The following is a 17,025-nucleotide window of genomic DNA, read 5'->3' on the forward strand; positions in this document are numbered from 1 at the left end:
CATTGCTTTTAAAAACAATGTTAAGAAAATAGCTCTTGAATTACATGCGGGGTGAAAAAACCAAGTGGATCCTACTTTACTAAAAACTCCTGCCGCCATTACATCTCTGACAATCTCTTCATCTTTTGTGGTTCGTGGCATAGCCTTAAAATCAAGCTAGCAATGGACGCGCTGGTTTAGCTCAGATGGTAGAGCAGGCGCCACATGTACAGAGGCAACAGTCCTCTGCATTATTTTATTATAATTGTTTCAATAGATGAACACTTTTCCCCACTGTCCAGGTAAAAAGATGAACCCCCAAAACATTGCAACAAATGATTCTAGTGTTTTCCCACAAAATGACATTTTATTTGTTTTCTAAAAGAATGCACGTTTAAGACAACAGATATAAAAATGCACATTAAAAAAAAAGCAAAACACTCATTAATACACTAATAAATCCACACAACTGTATCACCAGATCATTAACAGCCTATTACTATTACTATTTAACAGTTTCTGCCCGTCCTTATATGGAATCTTTTACAAAAGGGTGTTCTTTGAATGGGGACCGGCAGAAATTACACATCTCACATACTCTCAGTTCCAACACAGATAAACGCTCACTTATAAAAAATAAAAATAATACTGCCACGACTAAACCTCCAGAGCTAGAAATGATGTGCTTTCAAAAGTACCGAGACGTGGCAGCAATCGCTCCCAAAGTAAAAAAGTAAAACGAGCATACGCACCCAGTCACTGTCAAAACATAACTTTACAAAATCACCAGAGCATTACAGTTTGGGCAGGGCAGTAAGTCCAAGTTCAAGCAAGCAAATGTCAACATCTATTGCAAAATCCTGTTGATAGACACCAATCGACAATATCAAAGTTTTTAAAATCCCAAAAGATCTCTCCAGTGATAAAAAATCCGATCCATCCATTATCACAATCTCAAATGAGGAGTGAGAAACAATTTGGTTGAGATGAAAAACTCAGTCCAGCAGTGCCTTTTAAAGCTTTATGTTTTTTTCTTTAAGACTCTGATGCAAGATGCCTCCCAGTGTCTTGAACCTTGGTCCCAAATCATTTAGAAAGTTCATATCATCTCCATTACTGCTGAGTGACAGTCTGTCCAGTGACTGGGATTTGCTGCCCCGTCCCTCGTAGGCGTACTCATTGGGTTGGTACACTGGGTGGTCTACGTCAGTTCCATCAATGGTGTACAGTCTCTGCGGGCAGGAGGAGGCAAAAAAAAGACTATTTTATTGTATCATCACAAAAATGGCTACTTTTGTTTTTATATAGAGCTTTTATCCAAAGCGCTTTACAGTTTGCCTATTATTCATTCATATATCTCTCACACCAATAGCAGTTAGCTAGCACACACGGATGGTCTGACCATCAGAGGAACTCTTTGTGGCAGCGGTTCAGCTCAGTGGTTAAATCGGCAGCCATATACAGAGGTTATAGTCTTCAATGCGGCAGCCCCGGGTTCAGCCCTCGCCCTCGGCCCTTTACCGCGTGTTGTCCCCACTTCTTCCCCTGTTTCCAACACTATCCTCTGTCCTCTCTCATGAAAGTCCAAAATAAATAATCAATTTAAAGGTCATAAACTTTATGTATTGAATTTGGTATTCTATCGTTGTACACAGAAGTTGTTTTACTGCTCGGAGCACTGGGAACTGGGAGGTGTAAATGGCCATAGCTGTTAAAAAGTTAAATGTTGTTGGGTACAGCACTTTCTCTCCGTGTGAAGAGGAAGCTCCCTGGGATTAGTCGACAACCTGTTCTACCTCCTGAGCCACATGCGCCCCAGTAATTAGACGTGCTATATGTAAAAGGTGTCACTAGGCATTCGTGTTAGCACAGAGCTGGTGTTCAGCTCTGTTTATGCGAGACAAACTTCTTACCCTGTCAAGGTGATCTGCAATGTGTAGATTGTGCCTCAGGCTCTGAGAGCGATGGTATCTCGAGGAGCCTCCCTGTTCACAGAGAAGAGGATTGTGAGTCAAACTATTGTGGGAAAGTACTGCGGGATTAACATGCCGTACATTATGAGTTGTATACAATGCAGGCAAAGACATTATTTTTTACCTGCTTGTTGAAACATGCTAGCTGTACTACACTGCTTACCTGGTAGGTGTTTGTCCTGTTCATATTCCATGTAGAGTACTGAAAGCAAGACAATTAAAGATGTGAGTTTTTACTATCTTCACTGGACCTTTTCTGACAATATCTGTATTTTTTAAAAGTAAAAAAATCTACATCAGTATCCAGCAAATTTATATCAATAATGGTTCATCTTGAAAACCTCTCAGTATAACCCGAATAAAATGTAATTGCAATTGTTCAGCTGTATTATCAATGTAAAAAAAAAAATCAAATAAATGCCAATAAAATCAACATCAGAATACACTTAAACAGTTATTTGATATTTGCAACATTTTTATAGTCAAGTAGATGTAGTATATCACAAGAAGAAATTTCTGTAGAGAGAGGGAAGCAACTGGGCTTACTTCAGGCTCACTTGCTGAGCTAAGGATGTGGTTAAAATGCCTTTATTGGTTTAGGGCTTCTCATGTTGGTTTAGGGTGATGTGCCCTAAACCAATAAAGCCTTTCTAACCACATCCCTGGCTCGGTGTGAGTGTGCCTGGAGTGATCACAGTGGCTTCCCAGTTGATCTATTTGACGTGAAGAGCACCTTGCGTTCACCTGGAGTTAACTACTCTACCACAGTGAGTACACCGTATCTGTCTTTGTTTCTCCTATTAGTTATTTGTCTCTCTGTAAAGAATTTAAGGTGGATCAGAAGTTTTTGGGTATATTGAAACCATTCAAATTTTTTGGATGTCTTGTCGACAAACACACAAAAGAGAGCTAAAGAAAAGAAATAAAACACTTCTAAATACTTTCAGAATGCTAAATGCAAGACACACTGTACAAAAGAGGTGTTGCTCATGTAGCTTTAAAATCCAGGTTGTAGTGCCCCCTTGTGGATTTAAGCGGGCAGTGTGCAGACTCTAAAAAGATACCTGTGAGAGCAATAGATCTCACTGATGCCGTGTTCTAACACCCAACAGTGAAAAAAGGGAAGCTATTGTAATCACAGCGGTGTTTACTCACCATTTTCTGCCCTCCTTTGCTTCTGAGAGTGTCTCTTGATGTCTCTCTCTGATTATGCGTGGTCGTTGAGGTCATGTGAGAGTTAATCTGTTGGGGAATCACGTTAAGGTTAAATCAGGGAGCGTAGTAAAGGACAACTACAGGCACGCACCACTTAACAAGTTCACTTAATGTTTGGAATCATCCTGCTGCTGTAAACTGTCCTTTTAATTTATGTTATGGTTTGTTCCCGTTGCTCACCATGGTGTGTCTGTAGTCGTTGTATGTATCCACGTCCTGGTTGATTACTGGAGCCGCCTTAGACAACTAGTCGTGTAAAGCAAATTGATTAAGCAACCTTATAATCAGAAGTCTGTCAACATTGTGCTGTAGTTATGTGTACAGCACTTACCAAAGCATTTTACCAAACATTTGAAAAGGGAAATTTACAGGTCACATACAATACATTTACAATTCTCTGTAACTATAGATTCATCATGAGTATATTTAATCAACGTCTTATACGTCTGGCGGTTTAAAACAATCCTCTTAGGCATACGTCAAGATTTCCAAATATTCCAATAATCATTCATTTATAAAAAATCGAAACGTTAATGTGACTCTTATCTCATCTTAAAAATACGATATTTTTTCCATTGTTTTACCGGTTCCAGGGTGTAATGCGGCACTACCACCGGACTGCCTGTAGCGCATCTGAAAACTGTTAGCGTCAGGTGCCAGTGTTATTAAACGGGTGTGGCGCTGTGAGATTCGAGATCAATCAGTGGCGGGCTCTGTCCCCATATAAGATGTTGAACTTGCACAAGGACCTTTTTCAGCCTTGTTTTTTGAGAAATACATTTTCTTTATTAGGATTTTGTTACCTTTTTAACAAAGATAATTCTTTTTCGAATGATTGTCAAATAGTTCCCAGTGAATATTGAACAGTATTTTTTTGAAATGGCCCACCCTAAACCCTTTTAACGGCTACTACAGTGCTTCACATGTATCAACAGTAAATGTGATCAGTGCTTCCAAAATAGTTTCCAGGCTCTCTCAAGATGTCTTCCTTGCAATGTGTCCTGCTAGTGTTAAATGTGACCTTTTGAGCTACCTGTTTCTCAGTACTGTACAAACCCTGTAATTTGAAATATGTCCACATATTACATAAGATGCCTATCTGTCAGCACCTCAGACAGGCAGATAAAGACAAGGTGACAGAGTCATTGGATTATAGCTGTCGTCCATGTTTCAACAAGATTAGGAGCTGCGTTTTTTTCCATACAATGTTTACTTTATGTAACTCCTTTGTTTTCACTACTGATAACCTTAAGCTAAAGTTGCCACATAACTGAAACACTTAAGGACTGTCTCTTAAACAAAAGCCTACAACTAAAAGGTTAATCATAGGCTGAGAGGCGGAGGAGGAGTACCTGCTTGGTGCCCATTTTTATGCCGTCAATCACAGTCACACTCTCTGTAGGTGTCATGGGCAGGGTTGGCACAGACTGTCAGAGAAGAGAGAAAAATGATCAAATAGGCCACGCGGGTGTGATTGCTTGAGTATTGTAGCACAAAGTTGCTGTCTAACTTCTTCCAGTTTGCTCGTACAACATAAGCGACATACCTTGCATTCTGAGCCCCCGCCTTCTTGGTTGTACTTAATGAGGGTCTGGTTGCCCTCATCTTCAGCAGTGGGGATGGTGAACTCTTTCTTCCCACACTGACACATAAAAAGTAGTAGCAGTACTGCAGAAAGAAATCAAAACAACAAACAGAGTTTACATGTTAATTTTTCTATAAAAGTCTCAAATAAATGATATGGGCACTAGTGGCTTAAATTAGAGAAGGTCCCCATTCTGGTTAGATAAAGCTGGGTGGGTGATATGAAAGAGTAGTGCTTGTTCCTCCTGTGTTAACACTGTTAAGGTGCCAATGAGTATTGCCCTAAATCCTCAACTGCTCCAGTAAAGCTGCTCATTGGCCAAGAGATGACACAGTGCTTTTACTGGTGAGGTTCCAGGGGATCTGTCTATCTGTGAGACTGAAGAGCCAACTGACTGACGAGCCAACTGACTCAGTATCCAATCAGAAGGAGTAGCCCTGACATCTGCAAATAGTAATGTCAATTGCTCACTGAATGAAGAATAACCAAATGCTATCCGTATCCTTGTTGGTAGTTCGTTAGCAGATACTGTACATGCAATGATGGCTGTGATGCCTTCTATTTGTTCCAAAGCTATGAATGCCGTGCTAAATGACGGCTCTGTAGTGTTAGCTAATGCTATAATATTACTGAGCCAAACTCCACCCCCTGTCGTGGCTCAACTCCATAAACTATCCTCCTGCAGCCCTAAAAATGATCGGCACTCAACACCTGGAGCTGTGAGTAATCACCGCGGCTGTCGATACTGGTTCCGCAGATGACACTAACGCTGGTTGTAAACAGCCTTACAGATGCTGTGCTGCTTTTCCTATGATTGGATTACAGAATTAATTTAGCGATAAATATCTGAGCTTAAACCGACCCAATTGAAACCCCAAATCGGGAAAGTTTTACAGAATATTAAATGACAATATTTCAAATTTGGATTTAAACCAATACTTTTTAGATGCTTACTTTCATGTACATAAGACCCTATATTACATACTAAGATGGCTATTGTGGATTTGGGTTACCAGTGTTTTGTTTCGTCAATGCCATATACAGGAGTGTAGTACGTGTATTTTATAGCAACACAGGCGGTTTGTCTCAGTTTCTGAGAGACATTTATTTTATCTAATTTAATTGTTCCGTGATACTTAGGTGAGAGTAAAAAAGCTGTACATTTTTGCAGGTTTAGTGCACATGAGCATCATTGATTTGTCAATGAGACCACCGTCTGCCATACTCACACAAAAATAACAGGAGTCCTACAAAGATCAGTCCGATGCCTGGTCCCCCGAGGCTGGTTGAGAGGTCCTTTTTGCTATTGCAAGTGTCTGCCTCTCCACAGTCGCACACCCTCACTTCCACAGTATCACGTCCAATCATGTTCTGTTGGTCCTGAATCAGCAGGGGCACTGAGTACGTACCATAAGGAAGTGGCTTAATGCTTACAAGCCCACTTTCTTCTCCTGGTGAGGGATGAATGTAGAGAAAAGTGTGTTATGTAGTAATTTAGTTTTTTTTTAATGTAAGGAGGGTTAACAGATATGACCTAACCTGTGGTGGGGTCGAGTTTCCATCGCTCTGCCAGAGATTTGTCATCACCCCCCAGCGTGAAGGTAAAGGGCCCAGCAAAGGGTTGGATGTCTGAGTCACTGGCTTGCACCATGACCTTGTTATCCTTGTTCCCACACAAAATGACACCTTTGTTGACCAGCTGAGGCACATTGTCATTGACATCCCCCAGGTGGATCTGGACAGTGCATGTACCTGTGGCTGGAGGCTCACCTTTACAACAGCAAAGAAGAAAAACAATTCATTCATGTAGGCATTTAGTTTACCAGTGGCTCATATTATCCAGATTGTTTTAATATACAGTAGAGCATCTTCATACCATTATCTATGGCAGTGATGACGACTTTGTAACTGCTAGTTCTGTTATCAACAAAAGGTGACTCTCTGTCCATCTTCTTGGCTGATTTGATTTGTCCGGTCTTTTCATCAATGGCCACCCAGCCAGCTGGATCTTCTAACAGCTGATACCTACTCACAGGAAGAGAAATCAAAGTGGAACAGAGCATACGAGGTGAACACACTGAAATGCAAGAAAGAATATGTAGCTTTTTTTGTGTGCTATGATCAAAATCAACCGTAGCAAACATTTCGAACTTAAGGCCATGTTGGTGGCGAGACCCTAACTGAGAGAGGGGATGCACCAAATGCAAACTCATTTTTTTGAATACATTAGAAGCAGTGCAACTATAAATAATTACATCATGAGTAATTTATCAGAAAGCACCGACAGATGTAGTTCCTATCTCGAAGATCTCAGTTTCGTTCTCTTTGGCGGCACCTATGACGATAAACGGTAGCGGTAACGCGGCGTCGCATGTGTGACGTCCACGGTTGGCTCCGGTTGTAACAGTTGTAACTCTTTTCCTCGCTGACGGTCGCTTTCCTTTTTACACTGTTTGTCTTCATCTGAGCGTCAAATTTGTTGAAGTTGTATCTGTAGTCATCGATCTTTTCTTTGTTTGTTCAGTAGTACTAGTAGATTACTATGGTAGTACTATAGAAGATTAGAAAAGCAGCCGCTTAGCTCCGCCTACCCTCTATGGCAGACCAACCACTGCTGGGTGACGGAAAACGCGTCACTAACCGGAGTGCCGCTTGTGATTTTTTTCACAAAAGTTGCCACAGACACCCAGTCTGTAATCCTGCAAATGCAAAGGCTTTCACCAGTGTGCCATAGGCTCAATCACCACTGTGTTACCTCGTTTGGTGACAGATAGGGACTTAACAGACATTTATTTACATGTAAATTTTCAAGATTATTACATTAATGTTTGTTACACTTTCTTAAAAAGCTTTTGATATCCAATTTGAACAAGAATGCTGAGTTCTGGTGAACATTTATTTTAGAAAATAGTCAGATATGTTGTATGATTTTGTCGCTCTTAAAGTTGAGGTGAAATGAAAAATGTCATTTTAATCCTTTTAGATCACATCCCCGGTAATATTGTTCATCTATTTGACAATATAGGCCTAAAAAAATACAGAAAAATCAATTTCTTCGTATTCTTATATCAAAATTCGATAATTTTTTCTTCCGGTAAAACTAAATTTCACACATGCTTACGTATGTTAGCACCAAACAATTTCAACCAATCAATCTGCAACATTTAGCCGCAGAGCACCAAGAACGCTCGGTCAGTTAGTTAGCTACTGCGCTGTGGAGAACGTCTGTCTACGCCCACTTATCAACGATCAAATCAAATCCCTCTAATGATATGTCCCGCCTGCACGTCGGAAATACGTCACGATACGGAAGCTAGCCAGCTCGACTTTAAAAATTAATATCAGTAACTGCTTTAAATATAGAGTCATATTCCAAACTTTATCATGATGTAGAAATAAACTCAGCAGACATCCCTATGTAGACACCAACCTGATGAGATCACCTTCAGCATCATAAACCGATGGTGTGTGCAGCACCCTTCCTGGCTGCTCTTCTTCCTTCTGGTACACATCAACTGGATCTTTGTCAAACACCGGTGGGTCATTAACATCTATCACTTTGATTGTGATTGCAGCTGAATCGGGACTTTCGCCTTTGCCACCATCTTTATCATCTTTACAAACAGTTAAGGGCTCCTCATTCTTCACTCCAATCTCCAGCGCGGCTATAGTTGTCTTCTCATAATCCTTTTTCTGCAAGAAACACACAAGTCAGTATTGGGGCAGCTGCTTTTTATGATCATTTATTAAACTTGTTGGCTTTTAGCTTGGCCCATTGTAAGTGAATTAAGATTCTTAAAGCATGAGCAAAGCAGGCTTACTTTGATGACGCTCAGAATTCCCTCATTAGTCTCAGGGTCAGTTTCAATTTTGTAGTTTTCGTCCTCATTCCCTTTAATGAAAAAATAAACGGCGCGCCAACCAGCAGTGTTCGGAGTGTCTTTATCCTCTACTGAAACTCTCAAAATGTCGTCCTTGGTGGTTGCTTCTTGCACCTCACCGTGGTACTAGACAGGCAGAACAGTTTCATCTTTAATATCATGCATCAATCTGAAAACATCAATGATTATCGTAAAAGTGATGAAAGAAGATCCTTGCCTCCTTCTCCTTGAACTTCGGTAGATAAGTGTTTGTGTCCACAATATTGAGCGTAACAACAGCAGTGGAGGACATGGGCTCGGTGCCATGATCTTTTGCTTGGACAATTATTTCATACTTCTTTACTTTCTGAAACATTTCAAAATATTTTTTAGATGTTGACAAACCACTATGCACATGTGCGAACATTGTCATGCTGCCCACTGATCATTACGGAACATTAAGTCGGTCTTACTTCGTAATCAAAGCATCCTTCAAGGGTGAGTTGGGCCATTCTGTCATCAATCTGATCCACACCAATCTTTGGCACCTTTGGCTCCTGTCCAATCACACTTACGGTGATTTGAGAGTTAGGTGTGTTCTCCTTATCTATATCCGTGACACGCAGTTGGACTGGCAAGTACTCTGCAAGAAGTTGAGGAATTAAAGTAGAAGAATAGTGAATGTGTAATAGAAAAGAAGGAATTGGAGAAAAAGTATAGTATATAGTAAGTCTCTGTTTAACCTTCTACACTTCATAGGAACTCCACTGTAGCCTTCTCACTTCATTGATTTTATTTGATTGATACCCAGTGACTGCAGGCAGAAAATATGCACACTGTATGAGTCACTTACACAACCGTATACTCACTATCACGTGTGCTTTCTTTCACAAGAGCTGACATGCGAGGAGCTTGAAATTTAGGTGCGTTGTCATTGATATCCTTAAGCTCCACATCAAAAGCTAATTCCTTGTCCAATCGCTCTCCTGTGACTTTGTGTAAGATATCAAACTTGATCTGTGGAAAAAGGAACTCGTGAAGTTATTTGTATAGAATATAGAAAAGTGCATTTATTATCATAGTTAATCAAGTATGAGCTCACATGAAAGGGTTTTTGGTAAACCTCTCTGTCTATAGGCCTATGGGCTATGACGTCTCCGGTGTTTTTATCGATCGCGAACACTCCAAGCGGCGGCTCGTCCACGCCCATTCCACTGATGCGGAACTGGTGGTGATCCCCTGTCATGTTATTGAACATCTAGTGCAAACAAAAACCATTCAGCTGTTAGTGGTTGCTTGTTGGACCCAAGCAGAAAATGTAGCTGCCACATTTATTGACTATTTTATGTGCAAAACGACGGCATTACCCGTGAAATCTTTTTGGGGTATGGTCCTTTATCTTCCTCTTGCAATTCAATCGTAGACAAAACCCATCTTCTTTTGGAGCGCAACAAAAGCTCCTGTTGAACCCAGAATGCAGATCAAACATTCAATAAATCTTAACTTTTATTGATGAAACAATTTCTTCTAGAAGCAAAGATTTGGCAGGTGTTTGCAATTTCAAATATGGAACAGTTACCCGTTTGGAGCGTCTGCTGTACTCAGTGCGAGACTCAGCCAGGGCTGCGAATGCAACCTGCGACAACAAAGAAACTGATTAGTGACGCTCATTCTTGTCCTCACAGAAAACTCCATCATGTTTCACAGGTGCCTTTTTTAAAAGTGCCTTCTCAGACAAAGCATAAGCAGGATAGAAGGCAATTTAACATCAGTAAGCTAGAAAACAAGGCCGAACAGAAGCAACACAATCAAGGTACACGATGCTTCATTCCCTCACCATTCAGAGTAATTTTGTCCTTTAGTGCTACTGACAATCATTCATCACTGGGGTTTTACTTTCTACCTTCCTTTATCTGACGCTCCCTCCATTTGCCAAGCTGTATTTTGTTTCAGCGATAACAAATGTAGAGAAGTGGCCATTCATCCAGTTTCTATACCCTCTCATTCTGTGAAAGGCGGTGGGGAGCTAAAGCGAATTCCAGCATGCATTGGGCGAGAGGTGGGTTACACTCCTATCAGGTTATCCTTCTATCAGATGGCATACAGGCTTTAGGTGTGCTCCCGTCTTCTCAACTGCTCAGTGTGACGTGGTCGTAAAACTCAGGCCAAGCTGTCTGGAGTCATTCATTTTCTCATTATGAAGCATTACTGGTTTAATATCATGGTAAGTCTAAGGTCTTTGCTCCTTTACATTGACACAAACTTTTTCAACAACTAATAGGAACGCTCCCACAAGAACCAACAGGAAGTAGTTAGCTGAGTTGTAAAAAAGGAGGGGGACAGGCTACTACAAACTACATTACCAGTAAGCACTGGTGAGCCAGTTCAATTTAAAATAGGGAGGAAAAGAAATGCCTTGCAACTGGTAATGCTAACCCAACAAGAAGAGAAACGAAAAGTCATGCAGCCTGACTTCCCCAATGGGACAGCAATGGGAGCCTAATGGTTCAAAACACAACATGTTTAAGATCCTGAAGTTGCAACTTAATAACAGAAAACCAAAATTCTTATAACCCAAACAAGTCAAACAAATCTCATGACGGCGGTGTTTTACTAGACTGCATTGCAGTTTATGTTACCTTGTCCCCGCCCTGTGTTTCCACAATATAATGCATAAAACTGGTTAAACTTGATGTCTCTTCCATCTGCACTTGCCTGCAGCCATTTAACCTACAGAGTGGCAGAAACTAGTTGTTCTTTGTGTGAAGACACTCTGTCCTGTTGTTTCATAGTTCACAAGTGATCACAAGCAAAGAAACTCTCTCCAAAGAGTTTTTGTTCAAAAAATGATCAAACTTTCACTTTGTTTCACCTGTTTAATGTTCAAACTTTGGCTTGTTTAAACAGTATGACACCTTTATATACATACTGATACGGTTACACAAACATACTGTATGTAAAAATATATTTATATATATATATAACTGTAGATAATAGAGAATGTGCCTACCAACAGAAGCAGGGAAATGGTCCTCATCTTGGTCCACTCTGCCTGATATCCACTGTAAGAGTTCTCCACCAGAGTCAAAGACAACCTGTATTATAGTGCGCAGGAGACAGCCCCTAATGCCTGCAGGCAGCAGGTTGACTTTACAGTTGACAAAGGGCTGTTTGTTCATGCGCAGATCTGTTCAATGCTGCATATACAATTTCCAGCTCTACACTGTGTGCACTTGCCTATGTATTTGCTTCTGTATGTCACTATATTTTATATAAATTGTAATGTTTACTTTTACGGGACTTTCTGGCTGTGTTGAGAAACAGGCTCAGGTGTACACCCCCTCAAACTCTGTGGCTCAAGTTACCATGTCTTATTAATGCCTGACCTACATTTCATGCAATGGAGAGCTCAGTTTCATAGATACTGTAAATATTAGATAAAAATGCTTATTAAACCAAATTATTTATTTACTCTTCCGTCTTAATGACTCATTTAAAAGTGAGTCACATAACTTTGTCTTATCCTTGAGGTTATGAGCGGCATTGTTCCAAGCTAAACAAAGGCGGTATTTATTGGCAGTGTTTCTTTTTCTTTTCATGCAGTTATGGGCACTGTCGGAGATCATGAAACTTCAAACAGGAGAGACTTCACAAGGAGTAAAAGGAGATTTTTTATTGACATGTGCATAATAACATTGAGAAATATCAAAAGTCTTTGCCGATTAGATTCCACCCTGATGTCTTTGTGTATTTTTAAGGGATCAGTGAGGCTTGAGAGACATAGGATACCCATCCAGTTGATTCTAGACACCGGTTGCGATCGTGGTGGGAAAAGAAGGAATAACAGCTGACAGCAGCAGAAAAGAGATTAGATTTAAAGTTTGACCTGCTGTCAAACTTTAAATCTAATCTCTAATCAAGATGATTGGCTGGTGAAATGTCATGGCAAAATCTGGTTGTAGCAAAAAGGAGCAAACTCCCGAGATCAGCTGATAAGAGAAGCAGGATAAAGGAGAGCGGGAGAGAGAGAGGGATGTGAATGAATGAGGCATGAAAACCGTCCCCCTGCTTGAACCTGTCACTGACAGAGTACTTGAGTGTTCATTTAATAGAGCAGACCTGTAATTAAAAAGGCTGAAACTTGAATTGGAATGTTTTTAAGTACCAGCGCACTTCCTCAGACACTAAAGTAGTTTTTAGCTCTTTTATGGGCCGAACAATGAATGTCTGCTATTCTATTTTCTTAACCTTTTTCTCTGAGCTGAACAATGCATTTCCTCTTTTGCTTCTTGTCAGAGTGATTAATGCCTCAAGTTATTAAAACAGGCAGATAATAAAACTTTGATAGTTTTGATGTTTTTCTTCTGTTTTACATTCATTGCAAGTGTGCCAAAGAAGCTTCAGTTTTGGAGTGGCGTAATGTCTGACTGGAGTCCTTGAATGTCTGGTATGTTGCTGTTACAAAACCTGTACCAGGATTTTCACCTTTTTAACTTATCATGCTACATTTTTTATTTTATTTTATCCAGTTAAAATAAGACAGGTATATACTTCCATGTATTCATGGTTGTTTGTTAATGCCCCTGTCCTAAAGAGGATTCACATAGCAGCTGTGTTCTGCTAGACAGAGGGCAGGTAGAACTTAACTCCCTGCTGGTGAGATTGCATCAAGTCTACAGGGAGAAACTAGAGCCACCCACGTAAACTCATATACATGGGAACACATTCAAAAGCCACACAGTAACCGTGCCTGACTTACTGTCAGATTATCTTAAACCTGACTCGTCATGTTCTGCCCTGCAGCATGTTGAACAGTTTCAGATTGAGTTTAAGAAACAAGGCTTCCAAAAGAAATATACGGAAAATTATTAAAGCTCCTGTGAGGAGTTTTTTAGCTGGTTATGAAACAGACTGAAATTAATTCTGATTACTTTATATGAGCTACAAAAGCAAACCAGAGTAGCATCAAGAAGATTGATTATTTCTATATAGTTACTTTTAATGCCTGAAACCGCTGGCGGGGGGTAGGTGTCAGACCTACGATTACCTGCACGCTGCCTTTGTTTACATTTTTCAGGGCAAAAGTTTAAAGTGAGTGATGCATATGACTGTTAAAAATAGCAGGATAAGATTTTTTGATAACAGCCACCTCTTAAGCATGTACAGGACAGATTCAGCAAAGAGATAAGAGGGGCAGCTTTGTCCACAGGGGGCGCCAAAATCAACACAACCCGAAAATTCCTTACAGGACCTTTAAGTAATCTCATTACATTATTTTTAAACCTGTAATCTCTTACATATTTTATTCATATCCAAAGTCAGTAGAAAGAAGTTGTAGTTTTTTTTTCAGAAACAAATACAAACCTGCTCTGCCAGTCACTGTTTCAACAGTGTGGGAGTTTCAGAACATTTTATTTATCAAACTGAACAGCTGTTACGGGTAGACGGCAATAAAACTCCAGTCAGAGGAATGAACAAGTAGAGCGCCTCTCTTTGTAGTTTTCAGTTGGCATGAAGCTCACAAGATTCCTTTGGTTTGGCATACCTGAAAACTTTTTGCCTGTTGGGGACAACCGCTGTTATTAGCCAGTCAAATAGATCATGCACCTGTATCAGGTAGATCCAAGTAGGCCACACCTACATCTCAGAGGCAAATATTGGTGCATTGTCTCCACGTCATTTGTTTGACAGCTTTCGTTAATTGTTACTTTGATGATTCAAGAAACATTATTCAAAGAATAAACCGTCGAAATGATGATATTATTATATCAACAAGGCTTTATTGGTTTTATTGGGGGAAATTCTTAACATACCCAGCAGTATAACGTGATGTTTTGTAACTGAGAGGTCTGTAGTGTAGTGTCAGATCAGTTCTTTGTTAGTATTTCTTCCCCACTTTCTACCTGAAAGCAACAATTGCGGTTCAGCGCTGTTGCCATTAGCAAAGACAATGCCGCACAACAACAGCAGCTATTGTAAAATCCTCACCATAGCTGCTTGACTCAGTCTCTTTGCTGTCAGTCTTTTCTTTGGCCCCAGCTGGTGGTGTTTTTTTTTAAGAAGGAACAGAGTATAGCTATTCAAAAACTCCTTTTTAAGGCAGTAGTAATGCAGTGAACTAGTGTTGATAGAATGTTGACCGCTAACCTCTTCTCCTTTGCCTGTCATAGGTGCGTGTGTGAGTGTCCCTGCAGGCTACCGTACCACAGCTTTATGAAAATAATCAGTCACACAGTTAATTTAATAGTTTCTATTTTTATAGAGCAAGACATTACAATGAATTATTAGTTTTAAAGATATTGAAACTACTTTTTCATTTTTGTCTACGGCCACTAGGGGGGTTCAGTGGACCCCACCAAACTACGCCTACGTCCAAAGACTGTCTTTACTTATAAAATCTCTATAAAATGTTCTTCCTCAGAGAGTTCCCTGTAGCCTCTTACCTGGTTTAACTTTTGTGTAGGCCTCATCCCGTCACTGTTTCGTGAATCAATGGTGTTCTAACCTGTTTTTGTCACGCAATCTGAAGGCACAAACACCTGAACTTGTTTAGCCCATAAGCTAAATTTTATAACCATTGGTCGGTTTTGTCCGTTGTAGTGGTATGTGCAATTAGTTTGTGATGATTAAGAAACAACAGGCTCAAGTTTGTCAATACTCATGTTGACAGTGACAAGTTGTCTGAGGTTGACATAAGTCCTCTTGGATCCAATCTTTCTGTAGGAACCGGTTCTTTACTTCACCTCAGATGACTTCAGTGGAGACAGGTGAGAATTATTGTGACTAAGCAAATGGGTGATAAATTAGGGGTGTCAAAGAGGTGGAACTGGAATGGATTAACTATTGTTGACTCTGTTTTAAAAAGGTCATTACAAGGCCTACGCGGGTCTTCAGTTGCTTTAATTGAAGAGTTAGATCAGGATTAAAAATATGTATATAAAGAGCACAAGGTAGCTCCTGTTGTGTGACATAAAGACGCACATGAGTGTTTTTTTGCCTTTGCAAAATGTCGTTAACCACTAGGCGTGAGTGAGAAAAATATCTCAACATTTAGTTGATCTTGGTACTACATCACCGAGGGCAGTTTCTCTGTGCTTCTAATATTGCCACGGATAGTTTGACGTTATAAGCTGGATGCTCTTCATGCAGCCGTCAAGGGTACTTTCAGTGTCTGTATGACGCTACACGGGCCGTGACATAACATAGTATTTGTCATTCACCCTGTGACACACATCCTCCCTCATTCCCAAAGTCTTAAAATACCAAACCACAGCAGGCACGATCCAGCGTCACGTACCTTGCCAACATTTGAGCTCAGGCAAACAGTTCCTAAAGCAACATGAGTGCGTGTAATGTTATGGAGAGTCCACAAACTAACCGCGGCTGTGTCTCAAAATATGCAGGTTAGAGTAAACTACAGGCGAACTTGTAAAACGGGAAGAACCAGACAGCTCGATACACAGAAAGGAACAGCTGTCAGTCTGTCAGTCGTCCTTATACTTTACATTACATTTAGATATACTCTATCTACAGGGCTCGGCATAAGCACTGGCCCGGTGGCCCCACGGTATGTTTTCCCCCACCGGGCCAGTAGATTAAGTATTTAACTGGCCCGGTGTGCCAGCAGGATCCACAAGCCCACAGTGTAAACAATATAGCCCTCCTGAGATTCACAGTCCCGATGGATGGGACTAATTACTTTTTACGCAGAATTTCTTCTGCTGTCAAAAACACGTTACACGCTACTCACTGCATTCGTGACATAGCAGCTGTCAATCTAGAACACACTAATTGACGTTAGCAAGCTACCGTGGACTAGTATAAACACACACGTTGTATTTTTTGTACACACGCGAGGGAGATTTACTTCCCCCGACGCTCACGTAACACCCGTAGTAGTGTTTCCCACACATAGAACAACAGGAAAAGTCCGTCTGATATCACATAGTCCAGCTTTTAATGAGAGCACAGAGTAAACTGACCGCTGTGTGCATGCAGAGTCCGTGTGTCAGTCATGGATGATCGAGTCAAACGGCAGTTGCGTGAGGTGGCAACAAGTGTGTGTATTCCTGTAATCAGCTGCAGCTCGTCCCGGTGCACGTTAGTGCTGTGGCTACATAAACAGACCGTACGTGCCGCGGACTGTTTTCTTATAACGGCTACAGGAAGTAGGAGACGGTAAGATTTCGTCTCAAAAAGTTACTCTCACGAGCTGATCACGCTAATTAAACATAGATTTGAACAGCGTCAGTATTGGTTGGTACAGCTTATAAGTAATGCAACTGCAGCTATTACTACTTATTAATGTGGGAGTCAGAGTTGCTGTTATTTCAGGGCCAATTGTTTTTAATGGCAGGGCCAGTGAATTTGGAAAGTTACTGGCCCGGAGTGCCAGTGGAAAATTGTGCTCATT

The 17,025-nt window shown here is 40.6% G+C and overlaps 1 protein-coding gene across 1 annotated transcript; it reads right to left on the reverse strand.

Annotated features, from left to right (window-relative positions):
* Positions 1-337: 337 nt before the first annotated feature.
* Positions 338-11,669, reverse strand: cdh26.1 (cadherin 26, tandem duplicate 1). The gene is made up of 19 exons (XM_069660249.1): positions 11,623-11,669; positions 10,192-10,248; positions 9,980-10,072; positions 9,715-9,870; positions 9,482-9,629; positions 9,086-9,255; positions 8,851-8,979; positions 8,574-8,759; positions 8,183-8,445; positions 6,629-6,777; positions 6,292-6,522; positions 5,982-6,203; positions 4,714-4,835; positions 4,520-4,594; positions 3,348-3,413; positions 3,108-3,194; positions 2,116-2,154; positions 1,893-1,964; positions 338-1,211 (listed from the first exon to the last, which is right to left on the reverse strand). Exons 1-19 carry the CDS (start codon positions 11,647-11,649, stop codon positions 993-995), a joined length of 2,511 nt encoding a protein of 836 aa, XP_069516350.1. The 5' UTR covers positions 11,650-11,669; the 3' UTR covers positions 338-992.
* Positions 11,670-17,025: the final 5,356 nt, after the last annotated feature.

The sequence above is a fragment of the Semicossyphus pulcher genome, unplaced genomic scaffold, assembly GCF_022749685.1.
Source record: "Semicossyphus pulcher isolate SPU_LCO1_2020_fin unplaced genomic scaffold, fSemPul1.0.p SCAF_13, whole genome shotgun sequence".
Lineage (NCBI taxonomy): Eukaryota > Metazoa > Chordata > Actinopteri > Labriformes > Labridae > Semicossyphus > Semicossyphus pulcher.